This window comes from Acinonyx jubatus, chromosome A1, assembly GCF_027475565.1.
Source record: "Acinonyx jubatus isolate Ajub_Pintada_27869175 chromosome A1, VMU_Ajub_asm_v1.0, whole genome shotgun sequence".
Lineage (NCBI taxonomy): Eukaryota > Metazoa > Chordata > Mammalia > Carnivora > Felidae > Acinonyx > Acinonyx jubatus.
In genome coordinates, this window is record NC_069380.1 from 141,570,426 (window position 1) to 141,587,816 (window position 17,391).

Here is a 17,391-nt window from a genome sequence, read left to right on the forward strand (position 1 = left end):
GCTAAAAAGTAGTTTAAAAAGTATGTGTGGATGAAATTATGTCTGAGATTTGTTTTAAAAATAATACAAAAGTGGAAGAGTGTGCAGGGATAGAAATGAATTGAGACTAGCCATTTTTTCATAATTCTTGAAGCTGGGTGATGCACTAATGGGAGTTCATTACAGTATTCTTTCATATATATATGAAAAATTGTATAAGTTTAAAGAGGAACAAAAAAAATCTTGCTTATATCTTTAAAGCTAGTACTTTTTAAAAAGTACATAAAACTTACAGAGAGTAAAGAGCCAACGGTAGCAACATTACTAAAATTTTCAGGACCAAATGAAAATCAGGGCTTTCTTTTGGTATGTTAATTAATTCATGAGATTTAGGCATACAGTTTGAATTTTAAGAGCACAAATTGTCTTGCTACGTGCTATTACACCATCAACTCTTAATTAACTTGAATAACTAGATCACTGTTCCCCATATCCTTCCTTTACAAAGGACAACACATAGACAGAGACATTCGCGTGTTTTGCTCCTTATGTAGCAGTAAGACGGCAGAACAGAGAAATGCTGGCAAAATATTTTTTGTTCATTCTTTTCTCTTGAAATAAGGAAAAAAGGCAAAATAGTCTAAATAAGCCTTAAAAACATAGACTTTAATTGTCTTCCTTTGCCACGGGAAAAAAAAAAGTGTTTCAAGTGTAAACACTTACAAGTCTCAGATTTAAGTGAAGATTACTTTAATATTCTTTGTGTTTCTAATTCATGAAACACTGATCCTATGTCTACAGAGTTCTCCTAGGACAGGAAGTTATTAACTTCCTGACAACAATGTGCATGTTATGGGAATGGAGCTAACATACACTATTAACCGGCTGTACCTACTGGGGTCAAAAGGTGATCTGTACTACTACTAAAGTTTTTACTACTGAACAATGTGACCTAGCACAACTCACCTAACCTATGTGATTTAGTCTCCTCATGTGTCAAAGGTACACATTTTCAAACTTGGACGTTTTACACCATGATCCAGAACACACACATAAATCTGTATATGACTAAAATAAAGTTTCTACTTTTAACGTGAATTTTACTCTGATGTTTCCTATTTTATTATGTTTCATTTCTCAGAATGCCATGAATAACCTAAATTGATTTCAAACTACCAGTTTGGAAGATCTTGGTTTATACCATCTTTAAGGTCTCTTCTGTTATTTTGGGATTCTAACATTGGCTATAAAACATTTAGTCTTCTATTTCAGGTGGAAATCAAACCAGTTCAGAAAATAATCTTCAAAAATCTTATAAACTAAAGAATATTTACAATACTCTAACAGGAGAACTATAAGATTGTGTTAATACCTTTAACATAATTAAAAGCTTAAAATGACCTGTTAAATTCTTTTCAGAACTCAAAATATCTCCATGGCTAATCTATAGATTCTACCAAAGAAGCTGTATCTTCAAATCAAAGTAAGTCCTATTAGACTCCCAGGAACAGAGAAAATCAATAGATGAATAATTCTAGTTAGTAAATTCAAGTACAAAGGATTAGTAAAACAAACATTCTGAGAATTTGGGGTGTATAAAGTAAAGCAGAAACAGTTTTTACAAATGTTAAATATAAAGGTTATTTCCAAAGCTACAGTATTCAATGCACATGGCTCATTTAAGTGTTAGCCAAAGAAATCAAGTTTGTAATTATATGCAGTGCATTTAAGTCTTTGAAATGGGTCTGCTAAATTTAATGGGAATAAAATTTTTCCTTCCCTTGGCATTTTTTTAAATCTACATACTAATCACATTGCTCTTTAATTCTAATTGTATATTCAAAAAGTGTGTACTTTATAAATCAATGTGAAAATGCAGTCTTCAGGGAACTCAAAAATTTTCATGTGTTCAGTAATGTCTGTAACAACAGAAAAGAGAATATGCTTACACTGCAATAGTTAAAGCATGATCTCCATGATAATTCTAAGATATGTCTACTGTTTTATGCAAAATTACTGCATTTTTAGGAACAAAATTAGAATACCTCAAAATCAAATAGTTTTCCTCACACATTCTTAAAAAAAACCTGTAACTAATATCTTCTTCCTCAATCTGACCATGAGGTCTCTCAATGTTTGTCTCTGATATGTATAATCTATGCTGCCTCTAACAGTTAACAAATTCAATTGAAATTAGAATTCTCATGGAAGAGTTTGGATGATATCACTTGACAATTTTTCTGAATATGCTAAAGAATTTGATTTTTTAAGAAGTGGTCTTGAAAAGAAAATAGTTTCCCTATGTTGTGCATCTCTTAACTTTATTTAAAATTACCTAGTCAAAAGTTTCCAAAGGATGAAAATTAATTTTAAGACAGTGACTAATAGGTTTTTGTTTACATTTGCAAGGCTACAGTTCCACAGACCTCCCTACATCCTAAAAATACCACAGAATAGCAAATAATTAATGTAACTGGTTTAGAACACATTTAAGATACATTGTATCTTTTTCAAGTACCAAATTCTTTTAAAATTCAGAAGTATGTGAAGATTTATCTTCTGTTAGTTGATATGCAAAATCTAAATCTGACATTAACACTAATAGAAGTGACAATAACTTGTTTCCTTCTGTGAAATCCTATGGTGAGATCACCTCTAAGAGTACGGTAAAGCTTAATTTCAGAGTAGGAAGCCTGTTTTTTTAAAAAAATGTATAACCCTCAAGAACACAGATGAAAGTGGAAACCAGGTTAACAAAGAGGCCTTTTATGGCTGTGTTAAAAAAAAAAAAAAAAAAAGAGTAGAAGAGATTTATAATAAGATATTGTTTCACTGAAAAGTGATTTGTGCTGCAATTAACTAGGTAGCCCTTTTTCTACATAAAGGAAATGTTCATTCCAGTCCATCTAGCCATCCATAAACTATAAATTATAAAAACCTTTCTGAGGTTAACAGAAAAAAAAAAAAAAAAAAAAAAAAAAAAAGACTGACCTGGAATTTTCACTCAGGGTAGTAACTTTGCAAGATTTATCTAAAACCAAGTAAGTTTCCATATTTACACATTTTACTTAATCATGATGGTTGAATTGAATCTGTACCTATGTGAAAATGGCAATGCATTCTGAGTTGGTTCAGCCCTTGGTTCTGAGTTCTGTGTCACGTCAGGTGCTCTTTCATCATCTGTTCCATTGATACTTTCTGGTGTTAAAGGAGACTGAAGATCCCCGCCTGCTGATTCCTTTAAAAAAAGGGAGGTAGGGGATAAAAGTGTTACGCTTTTGTTAAAATACACAAGATTATCTTCAAGTTAAGAGTGACTCTGATGTATGTTTACTTACAAACCATATTTCCATTGAAATATGAGTCAAAGATTTAAAAAAGGAAATTTAAAGGAGAAATAATTTTTTAAAGCAAAGCAACTCATAAAACTATCTGAAACAATACAATTTAGAAATGTAAAGATAACACAATTTAGAAATGTAGTTTCAAAGAATTGAAAAGCTTTTGGGTTTATATAAGCAATTAATTGGTTAGAAGAAAAGATATTCAAAGAATTACTGAAGAAAAAGAAGATAGCACAAAAATGGAAGAAAATGTGATTTTACTTGGGGAAGTAGGAAGGCAAAGGGAAGAAAGAAATCAAGTTTTAATTTTTTTATCTGCCCTACTTTTCAGTTCCAGAGTTATCTACAAAAGCAGCCAGAAATCTCTCTGTAACATATACAAAGTGAGTTTATTTCAGCTTTTCTTGCCTGTTACTCATAATGGAATTATTTTTCTTCACAAAATTTTCTGTCTTATTTCTACTTTTAATTAAGATTTGTCTATCAAGGCAAACTTAATTTATTCTTCTGGAAAACAAGTGGACTTTAAAATGCAGCTCAAACTGACACTTATTATTGTCACTGTATCATAAGATTATCTAAATTTGGTATTAGTAGAGATCAGAACGAGGGCTCACTGGACAAACCTGTTAACCAGGGGCAATCTTAGCATGGGATCATTAAAGTGCACCTTTGTGGACCCCTTGGGATCTCTGGGCACTGAAAGTTTACAACTGAAATATTAGGCTATGCTAGTGAAGAAAATGAAAACATCAGTGTCCAAGAGGAGAGTGGGTAGGTATGGTCACCATCTGCCAACTTGAAAGAATACAGGTTTTCTTCAAATAAAAACAAGACAGGCACCTGAGCTGGTTTAGTTCCTAGAGCATATGACTCCTGATCTCTACTGGACTGGAATCTCTACTCTAGAGTTTACTTTAAAAACAAAAACAAAAACAAAACAAAACAAAACAAAAAAAAAAAAACCAACCAACAAGAAAAATATGTGTAATACAGGAAAATGCTTAGAATTAGAAAAATATGTAAATATAAGGAAATATCTAGATTATGATAGTTTATATACTTTACCTAAAAATATTGTACATGGAGAAATGTTAGGAATATAGAAAATATTACTGTGGTGAGGGTAACTTTCTTTTTGTGGGTTTCTGGTTTTAAATTGCATGTATTTTATTTCATATGTAAATATTTTAACTCATTATACCATAATGCTATTAATTATACAAGCTTATTAAAGGTCAAAAGGCTACTTTCTTGATTCCACCTTATCACTTCACTATTTTTCAATTATTAATGGAATTTCCATATTGACCTTTAATTTCATTCTCCTAAATCCTCTTTGTTTCTAGTAACTGATGGTCAGTCCAAGAATAAGGTTTACAGTATAATGTTACAACATAAAACCATATCCAAGGTGGTTACTTCTAGGTCAGTTATGGATCATGTGAATCAGCCAGAAAAAGTTTAAGCAGCAAGAAGAAATTAATCAGAGCTATTTCTCTCCAAGAAAGACCAAACCAAACTAAAATAATCAAGGTGGACTGTCCAATCAGCTAAACAGTAAGGTGATTCAGTGGAAATGAGAACAAAATAAGTTACGTTGTTAACCTGAAAGGGCATAACCAGCATTAGCAACTAAGGATTCACCTAGAGATTTGCTAGAATTGACTGATATGAGTGTGAGGAACAAAAGTAGATCAGGATTAAAAGAGAGAGAAGAAAGAGGGACAGTTGTTTGATTTCTGGTTCTCACTGCCTTCGGGGGACAATGAGTGTTTGGGTGCATGGGTCTTGGGGGGATTAGGAAAGCTGATGTTACTGAAGTAGAAAAACCATTTCAGAGGCAGGAGAAAAAGGAAGAAGGAAGGAGAGGAAGAAAGCGATCGAGGCTGCGACAATTCCAGTATCGCAATTCAACAAGCTTTTCATTAGAAAACTTGAATATTAGCTATATTTAATGAAAGGTAGATTTAGTTACCCTAGACATTATATCTAAAGTGAAAACAAAAAGCCCAGAGCATGTTTTTTTTTTTTTTAAAGCAGGTTAAAAATTCATAAAATCCTAAGAAAGAGTTCCAACAGTGCACTGGAGCATAAAAGGAAAATGAGATTCCTTTGACTTTTAACTGCCCCACAGGTAGTGAAAAGTATTCTGTGAAACTTTCCAGGAATTTCATATATGCTGAAAATAGCACAGCTGTTTTATTTAACATATTCCAAACATCTAGTTCTTTTTTAATCTAAATTTTGTGTAATTTTTAAAAATGTTTATTTATTTTGGGAGAAAAAGAGAGAGAGAGAGAGAGAAATCAGGGAAGGGGCAGAGAGAGAGAGAAAGGAAGAGAATTCCAAACAGGCTCCATGCTGTCAGTGCAGAGCCCAATGCAGGCTCAATCTCACGCCTGTGAGATCTCGACCTGAGCCAAAATCAATAGTCAGGTGCTCAACCCACTGGGCCACTCAGGTGTCCCTAAAGGTGTACCTTCCATAAAGTCAACATTTTCTATCTTTAATTCAAATATTAAAATAAAAAACTTGGAGATGTATTTATTTGACTAGAAACTTTTCAAAGAAAAAAAGGGTAATTTGTCTTTAAAAAGACATTCCATTTTTTGTTTCTACAGTGCTGTTAATTCTTTTTTTTTTTTTTTTTTTTTTTTTTTAGTTTATTTATTTTGAGAGAGAGAGAGTGAGCGAAGTGGGGAGGGGGCAGAGAGAGAGAGGCAAAGAGAGAATCCCAAGCAAGCTCTGCACTGTCAGCACAGAGCCTAATGTGGGGCTTGAATCCACGAAGTGAGATCATGACCTGAGCTGAAGTCAGATGCTTAAAACTGACTGAGACACCCAGGTGCCCCTAGAAAGACATTCTTAAGCTAATATGGCCATTTTAAGGAAAAAATTATCACACAATACCTTCTTTGATATATGTATGTATGTATATACATACACCAAAGGTGATAAGAGAAATGAAAAATGTAAAACATAAAATACGAAAACGTAAAACATGAAAACAAATGACCTGGGCCCTCTCTCCAGGCCTTAGGGTAGTATCACCAACATCCTCTCTGGTGTCTGTGCTGTAGTAGGAGGGTGGGCCGGAAGGATGTGATGGCACTGCCCTTCCCCACTAGACTAAATACCACTAACATCTTCCCTTTAATTCCAATAAAGACTAAATGAAAATTCCTGTTACAGTTTCATCCTTTCTGACTTCAGTAAAACAGAGCCTCTTCTCTTAATCATTTAACAAATATTCAAAGAAGACTTATTCTATTTCCTGTCGCTTGTATTTAAATGAAGATGAGAATACTCTTTTCTGGGCAGAGGCTCAGACAGGAAAAACTGAGGGACAACCTTAGGATTTTGAGTTCCCATGGCTGTGGATACAGAAAAAAATGCTAGGGAAGAGACACAGAAGGGCAAAAAGATGTATAAAGGAAGATAAGGTTAAGATAAATGTCTACTATCACAAAGCATTCCCTTTACCTGGTCACCATCTCTGAAATCCCACTTTCTGACAACCACAGAGTCTCTTTGTACCCTGACTCTAGATTAACTCATGTTTTTCCTTCCCTATGTAAAGTGTACGGACTGATGCACAGTGCTACTGGGTTAATCTCTATTCTGCATATTCTTGTACCTACCAGCTGCATTAAATGATAACCAAGAATCAGCTGTATCTGTCCCAAACATGTTTATGCCAATTGTATTCATATCATTATATAGTTCAATTACATATTATACAAATTAATAAAATCTGAATGCAAACCTAGAGTGGTTATTTTGATGAAAATCAAACTACATGCTTTGAAATGACTAAAAGGTAAATGACTAGAAAATAAAATCCACTATTGAAGTCGCTGTATATAATAAATGATTACATAACATACATTATATGCTACCCATATAGTATCAGAAAAATGACATAAAAATCTACTATCATACTCAGATTTCTTTGCAAGTGACAAGAGTCAGCTCTACTTAAAGGAAAACAGGAAATTGCTGACAATTAATGAACATGGTTTGTGTCAGAAAGAACATGGAATTCCAATCAAGATTCATATTCAAAGAAAACACTTGACCTTTAAATAAAAATATTGGCAAATACATAAAACACAGTATTACTGAATTTTATTTTACAAATTTTTAAAGATTTTTTAAAAACTTCATCATCGAAACTGACTTTTTTCACTAACTTATCAACTACTAATGTTGATTCCAACAGGTAATAGGTGCTGTACAACCTCCTATCCTCTCAACCTAACCTGCTCTTTAACCTGGTATCTTTTGGCCCTCTGCAATTATCCTACTTTGTGAGGTGCAATCTCTCTACACTCAGCCTAAACCAGAATGCCAATCACCTTAATGATATTCTCACTAGCATCATCCCAATTTGGGGGATTCCTTTACCTTCCACAATAACTATCTAGCCAATTTCCAATTTCTCATCAACTGAACCATCATTCTCTATTCTTACGTGCCCAAGCTATCAAGTTTTGAGAGAAAATACTGTTAGGTATGCTGATTAGTGTCATGAAAATAATCCTGAGCTCTGACTTCAATTATGCTCTTGAAATACTGAATAAGCTTTAATTTTACTTACTACTCCCACTGGACTCTTCTTTTTTACTTTACCTAACAGCTGTTCCAAATCTGTGTTCAAGCCTCCTCTCTCTTCAAGCTGTCCTTCCTCTCAGTGAATGACCCAACTCTTCCATCCAGAGAAAATAGAAATAAACTGGCATGGGTTTCCTCGGCCTTCCTCCTACCTGTATCTGAATTCATTTTTATCCTTACCTCCTGTCTCAGATGAAGAAGTGGCTCATTTGTCTCTAACCTCCTCGCTTACATTACCTTCCCCTGCACAATGCTCCATCAATGATCCATTCTTTCTATTCTTCTCTTTGTCCTTTACTGACTCCTTCCTTACATTTAAAAACATATTCAAATCACTCCCACACATACATAAAAGAAATATTCTTAGCTTCACATCCTCCAGAGATTATCATGTTGACTCTAATTCTCCTCATAGAAAAGAAACAAGTATTTGTGACCTTATTCTCACTATCAAACATTTCCATCTCAAGAACACCTTAAAATCACCAATTCTACTTCCTTTAATTCTAGAAACTACTTCGCATTGTCCTTTCTTCACTAACAGTCCACCTGTAATTACCAATGAACTCCAGTTAGGTTTAAAGTACTCTTAAGTTTCATCCTACTAGAACCCCCCTCTGACACTGCCAAATCATCGCCTCCAACTGAAAATGCTCTTCTCTTGACTTCTGTGCTAACATTTCCTGCTGGCTCATTTCCTACCACGTTTCAGTGTCTTTCCCTGTATCTTCCTCAATTTAAGTGACAATCTTCAAATGACAATTTTTGACCCTGTCTTCCCCTATCTTTGCATTCTACTTTCTTTCTCGATGATGTCATTCTCTCCTATAGCTTTAACTATACTCACTTGTTGACGACTCTTGAGACTTCACTCCAATTCAAAATATCTAACTACATACAGGACACATCCCCTGATGCTCAATTAGGATACAAATTCAGTATGTGAAGTGGAAATCTTCTGAAGTTCATGCTACAAAACAACAATAGAAGTTTCAAAAACACCCAGCTCCTGTTTTATCAGCCTCCCTCACCGTTCCTTCAACTGCTGTATTTCCTCCAAGTTGGGTCAATTTCACCACTGTCATATCTATTTCCTCCTCTCTATTCTCACTGCAAACACCTAGGAGGTAAACCCAATAGAGAAATGGATAAATAATCCACTGAGGCAAGTAACAGGATTAAAGACTCTTAAGTCCACTGTCCTTACTTTGGACAGCAAACCATAATATCCAGAGAATTCTAGTGAACCTTTCCTGAGATTGTTTTGAGCTATTTGGCTCAGTAAAACCACTTTTGTTATGTGATAGTAAGAAATTATCACATTAATTTATAGGCATTCGCTAATTCCAATGGTATATTTGTACGCTAGATATGTAACTAATACAGTTCATAGTAGTAACACTTGGCTAATACAGACCACCTTTCAAAAAAAATCCATGTAAAGCAAGTAACATCCTTTTTTAAGAAAATCTGAAGTATTTGAGATTTATTATACTTGAAGTGTCCAAAGAGATCATATAATTCACACCTCTGACCTTACAGATTTAAGAACTACTACCCAGGCAGGTCAAGTGACTTGTAGAAAATCAAAGAGCTAGTCACAGAGATACTAACAATCAGTTACAAAAAAACAGTGCCTCATTTGAGTAAATACAATTTACCATTAAAATGAACTTTAAAAAATTATGGTATTTATAACAAAGCTAAAGAAACTTTGTTCCTTCTTTAAATATACACATACAGACATATTCTACTTTTTCTATAAAGTGAATTTTTAAAAATCTGAGGAAAAAAGCTAGTCTAAATATAGATTAAGAGGCTACAACATATCTAATACTATACAACCTGACAATGTATATGGGGAGGGGGGAACCTAACTTTTGTTTGACTACAAACAACTAATGCATTAATATTTCACTCCATTTAAAAGTCTTAGTGAACTGTCAGCTAAAACTTATTTTTTTCTAAACTCCAGTGAAGAAAAAATTGCATTATTTTGATTATGTAGCCCCTTTTAAAGCCAATCATCCCTCTTGATTTTATGTCAAGATTATTAAAAGATTCCCATGGAAACACAAGAAGAGAAGATCTCCAAAAGAGGAGAAGTTCTAAATTAATGTCTGTTATTTAAAGAAGGACATGAAACAGACTAACAACAAATACATGATTCAACTTATTCCTGGAGTTGTTTTTTCCTGATAAAGACAACATAAAGACTATCTGACATGACCACACATTCTATCAAGTGTACAAACTTAGCCCAAGAATTTAAGAATGGGGAAGCAGCTAACTCAGTTCTAAATGCCCGACTCTCTTCATTACATGCCCTTAGGGATGAGGAATAGTTTGTCTACAGCACTGCTTCTCAAAGTGTGGTCCCCAGACCACATCTCCTGGAATGCTGTCATCAGAAATGTAAATTCTCAGGCCCCATCTCAGCCGTACTAAATCAGACATGCCAGGAGTAGGACTCAGCATTTTGTGTTCTGATAAGTTTTCCAGGGTACTCTGATGCAGGCCACATCACCAATAACAGCTGTTAGCACTTAAGCACTTACTATATAATAAGCACTTTGTAATCCTCATTTAATTCTCACAACAACCCTCCAAGGAGATACTGTTTCTTTTTTTTCCATCAAGTTTTTAATTTTAATTCCAGTATAATTAACATACAGTATTATATTAGTTTTAGGAGATACTGTTATTCTCATTTTATATATTAAAAAAAATAACTTGCCTAAATTAAAAAAAAAAAGACAAAAAAACAAACAAAAAAAAACTAGTAAGGGCTGGAGGCCCAGATTAAAAAAAAAACAGGCTAAAAAACCTACATTAGTGCCATTATCATTTGACATTGCCATTATCATATTTATCCTCTCCAACAATCCTGTAGTGTAAGTATGTAATTCCCATGTTACACATGTATGAACAGACCTAGGTGAAGCCATTTTCCCAATATCACATAGTGACAAAAAAAAAAAATTATGTACAAGTTTGTCTCACTTGAAAACCCATACTTTTCAAAAGCTATGACCAACTGAGTGACTACCACTATCAATTATTCCATTTAACTTCTTGATCCCCTTAATTCCTGAGTAGTAGTCTATTCTTCAGGCAGAGTGTTAATTTAGCAGGTTAGGTTAAATCAGGGAGAATCAAACTCTACTCTCCAGATGAGTATAATCAGAGTGGCCAGCAGTCATATATTTCAAAGTAAAACAGAGATATTAATGACATATGTAAGAGAATGTCACAAAAAGGAGGGGGAGGAAATGGAAATGAAAATAAGTATATTTTTTAAAAAATATTACTCTGCTTTGTACATCAAATTAGCAACCAGACTTCAAATGTTTTGAAAAGACAACTTAAGGTCAGTGTATTTTGGCTCTCAAATACTGATGAACTTAAGATCTTTTTTAGTCCTTCTATTTCATAGTATTTTCCATATATAAACATCTTGGATATACTCTTTTGATGAAAGTGAAGGCTTAAAGACATTCCTACCACCAAAGAGGGGCAGATATCTTACCAGCAACTTGCTGATGGCCAATTAAATAAAGACATGTTATGATCAGAGAAACAAGAACTAAGTACAACGGCCAAGTGTAATCAATTATAATTTTATTGGAGTCCTTTGCTTATTCTCTAACTGCATGTGCTGTAATATCCTCTTACAATGCTAGAATCATTCACCTGAGGACCTGGAGTTCCCAACATGTATTGGTACTAAACTTTAAATAGGTTTTTATGAAAAGTATACTCTAACTCCTGTAGCACTTAGGGAAGAGAGATTCAACGCAAGTTTCAAAATGATCATTCATGTTATTCCAGGTCAATGCAAATGTTGAGGAGGTACAATGGAGCCTTGGCACACCTTTAATCTATGAGGAAATATGTACTTTAAGCATAGTTAACAGAGCTCTCTTTTTCTGTAAAAACAAAACAAAACAAAACAAAAACAAAAAAACCCACCCAACTCTTTATACCAGTAGGGTTTATCAAAACCCAGTGGGGTGCCAGGTGTGAGGTGGAAGGTGAAGAGCAAAAAAATTTCAAAAATGGCTAGTCACTAAATTCCCAGGCAACTCCGATTTACTTCCTCAAGTTTTACGTAAATCTGCTACTACTGACAATATTCCAGAGAAACATTTATAACATCTGATTTTTCCTTTTCATGTAAACTCCTGAGTATGCTTCAAAAACAACTGCTATAAACAAGAACCCAGCCCAAACCTGAACTCTACACTTAGGGCACAAATTTAAATAAAAATTTATTTTATTTTATTTATTTTTGAGGTGGGGGGAGGGACAGAGAGAGAGGGAGAGTGAATCCCAAGCAGGCTCCATGCTTTCAGCACAGAGCTGGACATGGGTCTGGCACTCACGAACTGTGAGATCAAAACCTGATCTAAAATCAAGAGGTGGACATTAACTGGTTGAACCACCTAGGCATCCCTGAAAATGAATTTTAGAAAAGCCTATTAAAAAAGTTGAATCATACCATGTACATTAAAACCTCTGTAAAAGTACTGAAATAGGAGTATTTAAGGAACTTAACTCGGAGATCTAATTAATTTCCAAATGAAGGAAGATTATGATGGGCAAGTCACAGTATTAAATCAATTGTTAAAGGAAAATTGTTTGGGTCTCAGTACTAAGTATAAAGATGTCCCAACTGTCAGATTTAATTACACTTAAAATCAAGGAAAACAGACTAAAATCAAATAAAACAGATTTTTTTTTTAAATTTTCTATGTATTTGACATTTTGACATCTTAAAAAAAAAAAACCTTTCTGGCTAGCCAATTCTTAGAGCAAGGAGGTAAGATGGGGGCATGCCTTTGATATGCAAACTAACCAACGCAGAGCTATACCTCCTTCATCTGGCCCACACACCCAGGATGCAAAATTCCTCTGCCTTAATTATCCTAGAGCCAGATACCAGGCAACAAGGGAATACCCTATAAGTTTAGAGCCTACAGAAATTATTCAACAAGCCAAATAAACTGTCTACCCTGCCCTGCCATTCCCAAGGAAACTCCAATATAGCTCTAGCCTCAGCTTTTCCCATGCTCCTGCTTTCTGCCTCCTGACCACCCTGAGGCTTCCCTATGTGCCCCTCAGATGTATGCTATGCTGCCTTTATCTAAGACCTGTGAGTACAATAAACTCATTTTCCTGAGCCTCTCCTGTGTCTCCTCTTGTGATTGACCATCACAGAACATAAAACATTAGGCCAATCTATGCTTTTTACACATGATTGTTTTAAAGTTATATGCACATCAAAAAATCTGAGTTATAATTATTAAACTCATTTCCTCCCCAGATTCTTGCAGACATTGGCATACAGCAAAAAACCACCTTTCTCCACTATTACAGATTAAGTGAAGGGCATATTCTATGTCCACTTTGGAAATTACCTTAAATTTGCCATTGTTTTCCCAAAGGTAACCCTGGCATAAAGGATACCATCGGAAATGAGTAAGGCTCAAAAATAGGAATAGAAATTAAATACCCACCTGTGAAGGTGTACTGGTAAGTTCCATCTTTTCTTGTGATTTCTCCTTTGCTAGTCGAGCAGCTTCTTTAAATTCCTGAAACTTTTCTGCGAACTGAATGTATAAAGACTATATACATTAACCAAATAAAATAAAAACAGGTCTCACTGCCCACTTTTACCTTGGTTTTCTTTCAATTGCTGAATAACTGACTCTTAACATAAGCGACGTAGCCATCAAATCAATTATAGGTGTAATACGAAAATGAAGGAAAAAGAAATCTAATACCAAACACTTATCTGTACACTACAAACTCCTTGGACAAACTGCAGTCAAAGACATCATGATAACTAACTTAGAACTTGAGGTCAGCTAGTTTATCTACGTCTCTTCCTCAGTGTTCAGATACACTTTACTAAGACCAAGGTGCAGAGTATAGGATGGAAGTGGAATCAGTAAAGATTAGCATACTTTATCACAGGGAAAAAAATGAATATTTTAGGTATTTACTCATAAACATCTCGGTATTTGGAGTGTGCTTTTAAATTTTACTGGAACATAAACTCTCATATTATGTGAGGCTTTTTATTTTCAACAATATAAATGGCAACATTTACTATTATCGCTAAATGGCATTACTAAAACTTCATTTCCAAAGATTCTTAAACAGCTACTGTACAACAGCAGGGAGGAATAACACGAACTCCACAAAGGTCTTTAAAATTGGTAACAACAACAACAAACTATGGTACATAAAATGCTAATTCCTACAAATCCATAGTAATCTAGAAATGTCAGAGCCACAAAGATTATCTATTACTGCTTTGGAAGTGGAAACTAGTTTACATTATTCTCAAAGTTAAGGCTACACAATAATCAAATTAAAAAGTCAAAAATCTCTATGCAACTTAAAGCACCAGCTAGAGCTGGTAATTAAAATATGAAATTATGGTTCCCTACTCAAACCCCATAAGCCAACCCTGATTTCATTTTGATATTGAGAAGGAAAACTTAGGAAGGAAAGGTCATTGTACTCTAACCTGCCTTGGACATTTGGAAGAAGGCTAAAATTTAAGTTTTCATTACAACTTTCCTTCTTACATTAAAGTTGTCACCTGTAACTTGTAGATCAGGGAACTGAATGTATATTACTACTCCTTTTTCAAGTAAGGAGGTATTCTGTTCAAGTAATCTGAACACAAAGCTAAAAAGGTCTCATTCACACTTGTGTAAATGGAATAAAAAGGAAACCATAATTAATTTCTCTCAATGTAATTTGAAGTAGAACACAGTTTTTCTTACACTCATCTAGCATTCCAACATAGTTAATGTTTAAAACTCTTTAAACTTCATAAAGGCTCACACTACTGTTAATTTTTATAGGTTTGCGTTTCCATGGTAACAAAATACAACTTAGTAAGCACTCTAACAATCCAAGCACAGTTGCAATTTTCCTCATACATCAACCCTACAGACCAAACATTTCTCTCAATACTGCTACTCTCTCTTATTTTGAGAGATCCTTGTCTAGAACTGCCTTCAGACTTTCTAAAACCCTTATAATGCTTTGATTCACTTACGGTTTTTAATGATAAAATAAGCCAGAATAATTACATGCTTGCTTCATTTATGTAAAAGATTATAAACTCCTTGGGATCCCCTATAGTCTATAAAGCAGCAACAATGGTCTTTAAGGTAGCATGGAAAATAAATCATGATTTTGTCATCTCTGGGCAAAAACATTATGAAGAGACTGATCACCAACTCTTGGAGCCAAGTCCAGTGAATAATTCCTGGAGCCAAGTCTAGTTTATTTAATGTAGATTCTCCCTCAAAATACTAGGAATCACTATCAGTAAGGTTGGTCAAAAGTATATGTTAACTTGAAAGAGGAAAAATTCTTGAAATATAAAACCCATTCTCAGAAAAAAAAGATCAAATGAAAGGATACAGTATAACTGACAGAATTTAATAAGCTATTACTTTGCCACATTAGCTAGCTGCCCAGTAACCTCAAAGATGTGACAAAAACTTAATTTGCAGTCAAAATTACTTACGCCCAAAAATCATTTCATACAAGTTTATTTGAGAAATTAATCCACAATTTAGTTCCTGTCAAGAAATTTAGCAAGGGTAATATATCAACTTTTTTTGCTCTAGACTTTAATAGACAATTCCAAAAGGAAGTTCCAAAAAGGTTCCATCTGAGTAATGGCAAAATTATTAGAACAAATGTGTAATTTCCTAAGGGGATTATTTCCGGAGGGGCAATGCTCAGCTGGATACCTGTGTCCCTGCTATGTTGAAATACTTTGAATCTAGAATTCATACCTTTACCACAGTCCAAGAAATGTATTTAGAGAGTAAGATGGGTGTAACAGAAAACAAATCAGTAACACTTTTTCATTTTCATCATCCTACAGAGAATGGACTTATAATCATGAAGGCGAAAGTTAAAATAGCCTTAAAATTGGTCCCTAAACTGTAATTTATATTAAAGGTAATAAAAATATTTGAAAACAACCATGTTAAGTAATGTCTACAACCAAAAAAAAATGGAAGCAAAGATTACTTCAATTATTGATCTAACTATACCGAGTCAATATTCACAAAAACGTAAGATTATTTTTAAAAAGAACTTATTTTTAAGCATCAGAATGATTTGTGTAATGAATAGCTTACAGTGTAAACATAAACAGTGTATACCTACAAGAGTCTGATGACCCTGAAGCTGAACATTTGTAACTCCCAAAAGGCATCAAATTATTGTGAAAGGTAGGATTATCCTTTTAATCGAACATTTCAAATAGAGAAGTTCAAAGAATAAATCTTTGGGTCTGGTGAGCATAAAAGCTGACGAGCCAAGTGAGTACTCCTCATCTCCTTGATCAGTATCTTATCCTGAGACAGTTTCCTTTGCCTTAGTCTTTGTGGATGACACCCACAAGGCACTCACTGCTGGTATAAACACTGCAAGCTGCTGCTGGTACGCGGGACAACTCTTTTATTTCCAGTAATTAGCCTGGTGATGTTCTGTATTTTGTTGGCCTTTCTGGCCACAGTCATTCACTTGGTCAGTATCTTGCAGAAACTCTTCATGTGTTTGTTAGATCTCACCACTCTGTACTATATTACAGAGTTTGAAGTAATTCTCAGAGAAAGCACCATTTTCTCTAAACAAAGTAATTCTTAAGTGCCTGCTGTCATGTCAAAAAGCTGAAATCTGTATCACTATCAGCTTACGTTTTCACAATTCAGAAGAGCTTGCTGTTTACCTTCTTGCAGACCATCTCCACTAAGGGTGCTAATCCCTGGGCAAAGTCCATTCAGAAGTGATAATCCCCAACTGTTATGTGAACTACCATACAGAGAGTTAACCACCCAAATACTTCTCTATCAATGGTGACCGTTTTTAATGTGTATAAATTATTTCCCAATTGACAGTGAAATCCAATGATCTCTCACTTCTTGCTTTAAAATCACTATAATTGTTCTAGAGTATTAAATTTCTCCTATATTTTACACTTTTCATTTGCTATTATATATTTAAGACCTACGATTTGAAGACGAAGATTTCCACGTAATCTAATGAGTTGACTTACTTTTGAAAGATGATGCTCAGAGGAGAATCCCAGCCCGTAAACAGTGTTTGCCCGGCTATCCGCCCACTGGCCAAACTTCTGAGATGTTTTAGTAAATGTCATGTTTGGGGTGATGGTGCTATTAATTATTGCCTAAAAAATAAAATAAATATGAGTTACAAGCCAAAAGTTAGCAAACAGGCATTTAAACACAGGACTATTTACTTCTGTAAAAAAACAAAGGATTTCTAATGAGTTTACTCAAGGGAAAAACAACCCCTAAATATATACTTTACTTCTTTTCCCACAAAGTAGTATAAATTCATGATACTGAGCTTCACTATCATTTCTATTTAACACATAGTTTCTTAC

The 17,391-nt window shown here is 34.2% G+C and overlaps 1 protein-coding gene across 3 annotated transcripts in view; it reads right to left on the reverse strand.

The window, feature by feature from the left end:
* Positions 1–17,391, reverse strand: part of HOMER1 (homer scaffold protein 1) — a 135,854-nt gene that overhangs the window by 67,233 nt on the left and 51,230 nt on the right. For 2 of the 3 annotated variants that reach the window (XR_008299309.1, XM_015069096.3), the window contains exons 3-5: positions 17,041–17,172; positions 13,460–13,552; positions 3,078–3,217 (exon numbers count right to left, since the gene is read on the reverse strand). Coding sequence is in view for 2 of the 3 variants with exons in the window: in XM_015069096.3 (XP_014924582.1) it covers positions 3,078–3,217; positions 13,460–13,552; positions 17,041–17,172 (365 nt within the window). In the remaining variant the exon portion in view is untranslated. The remainder of the gene's footprint in view (positions 1–3,077; positions 3,218–13,459; positions 13,553–17,040; positions 17,173–17,391) is intronic. The other variant, XM_053224308.1, reaches the window with a different exon arrangement.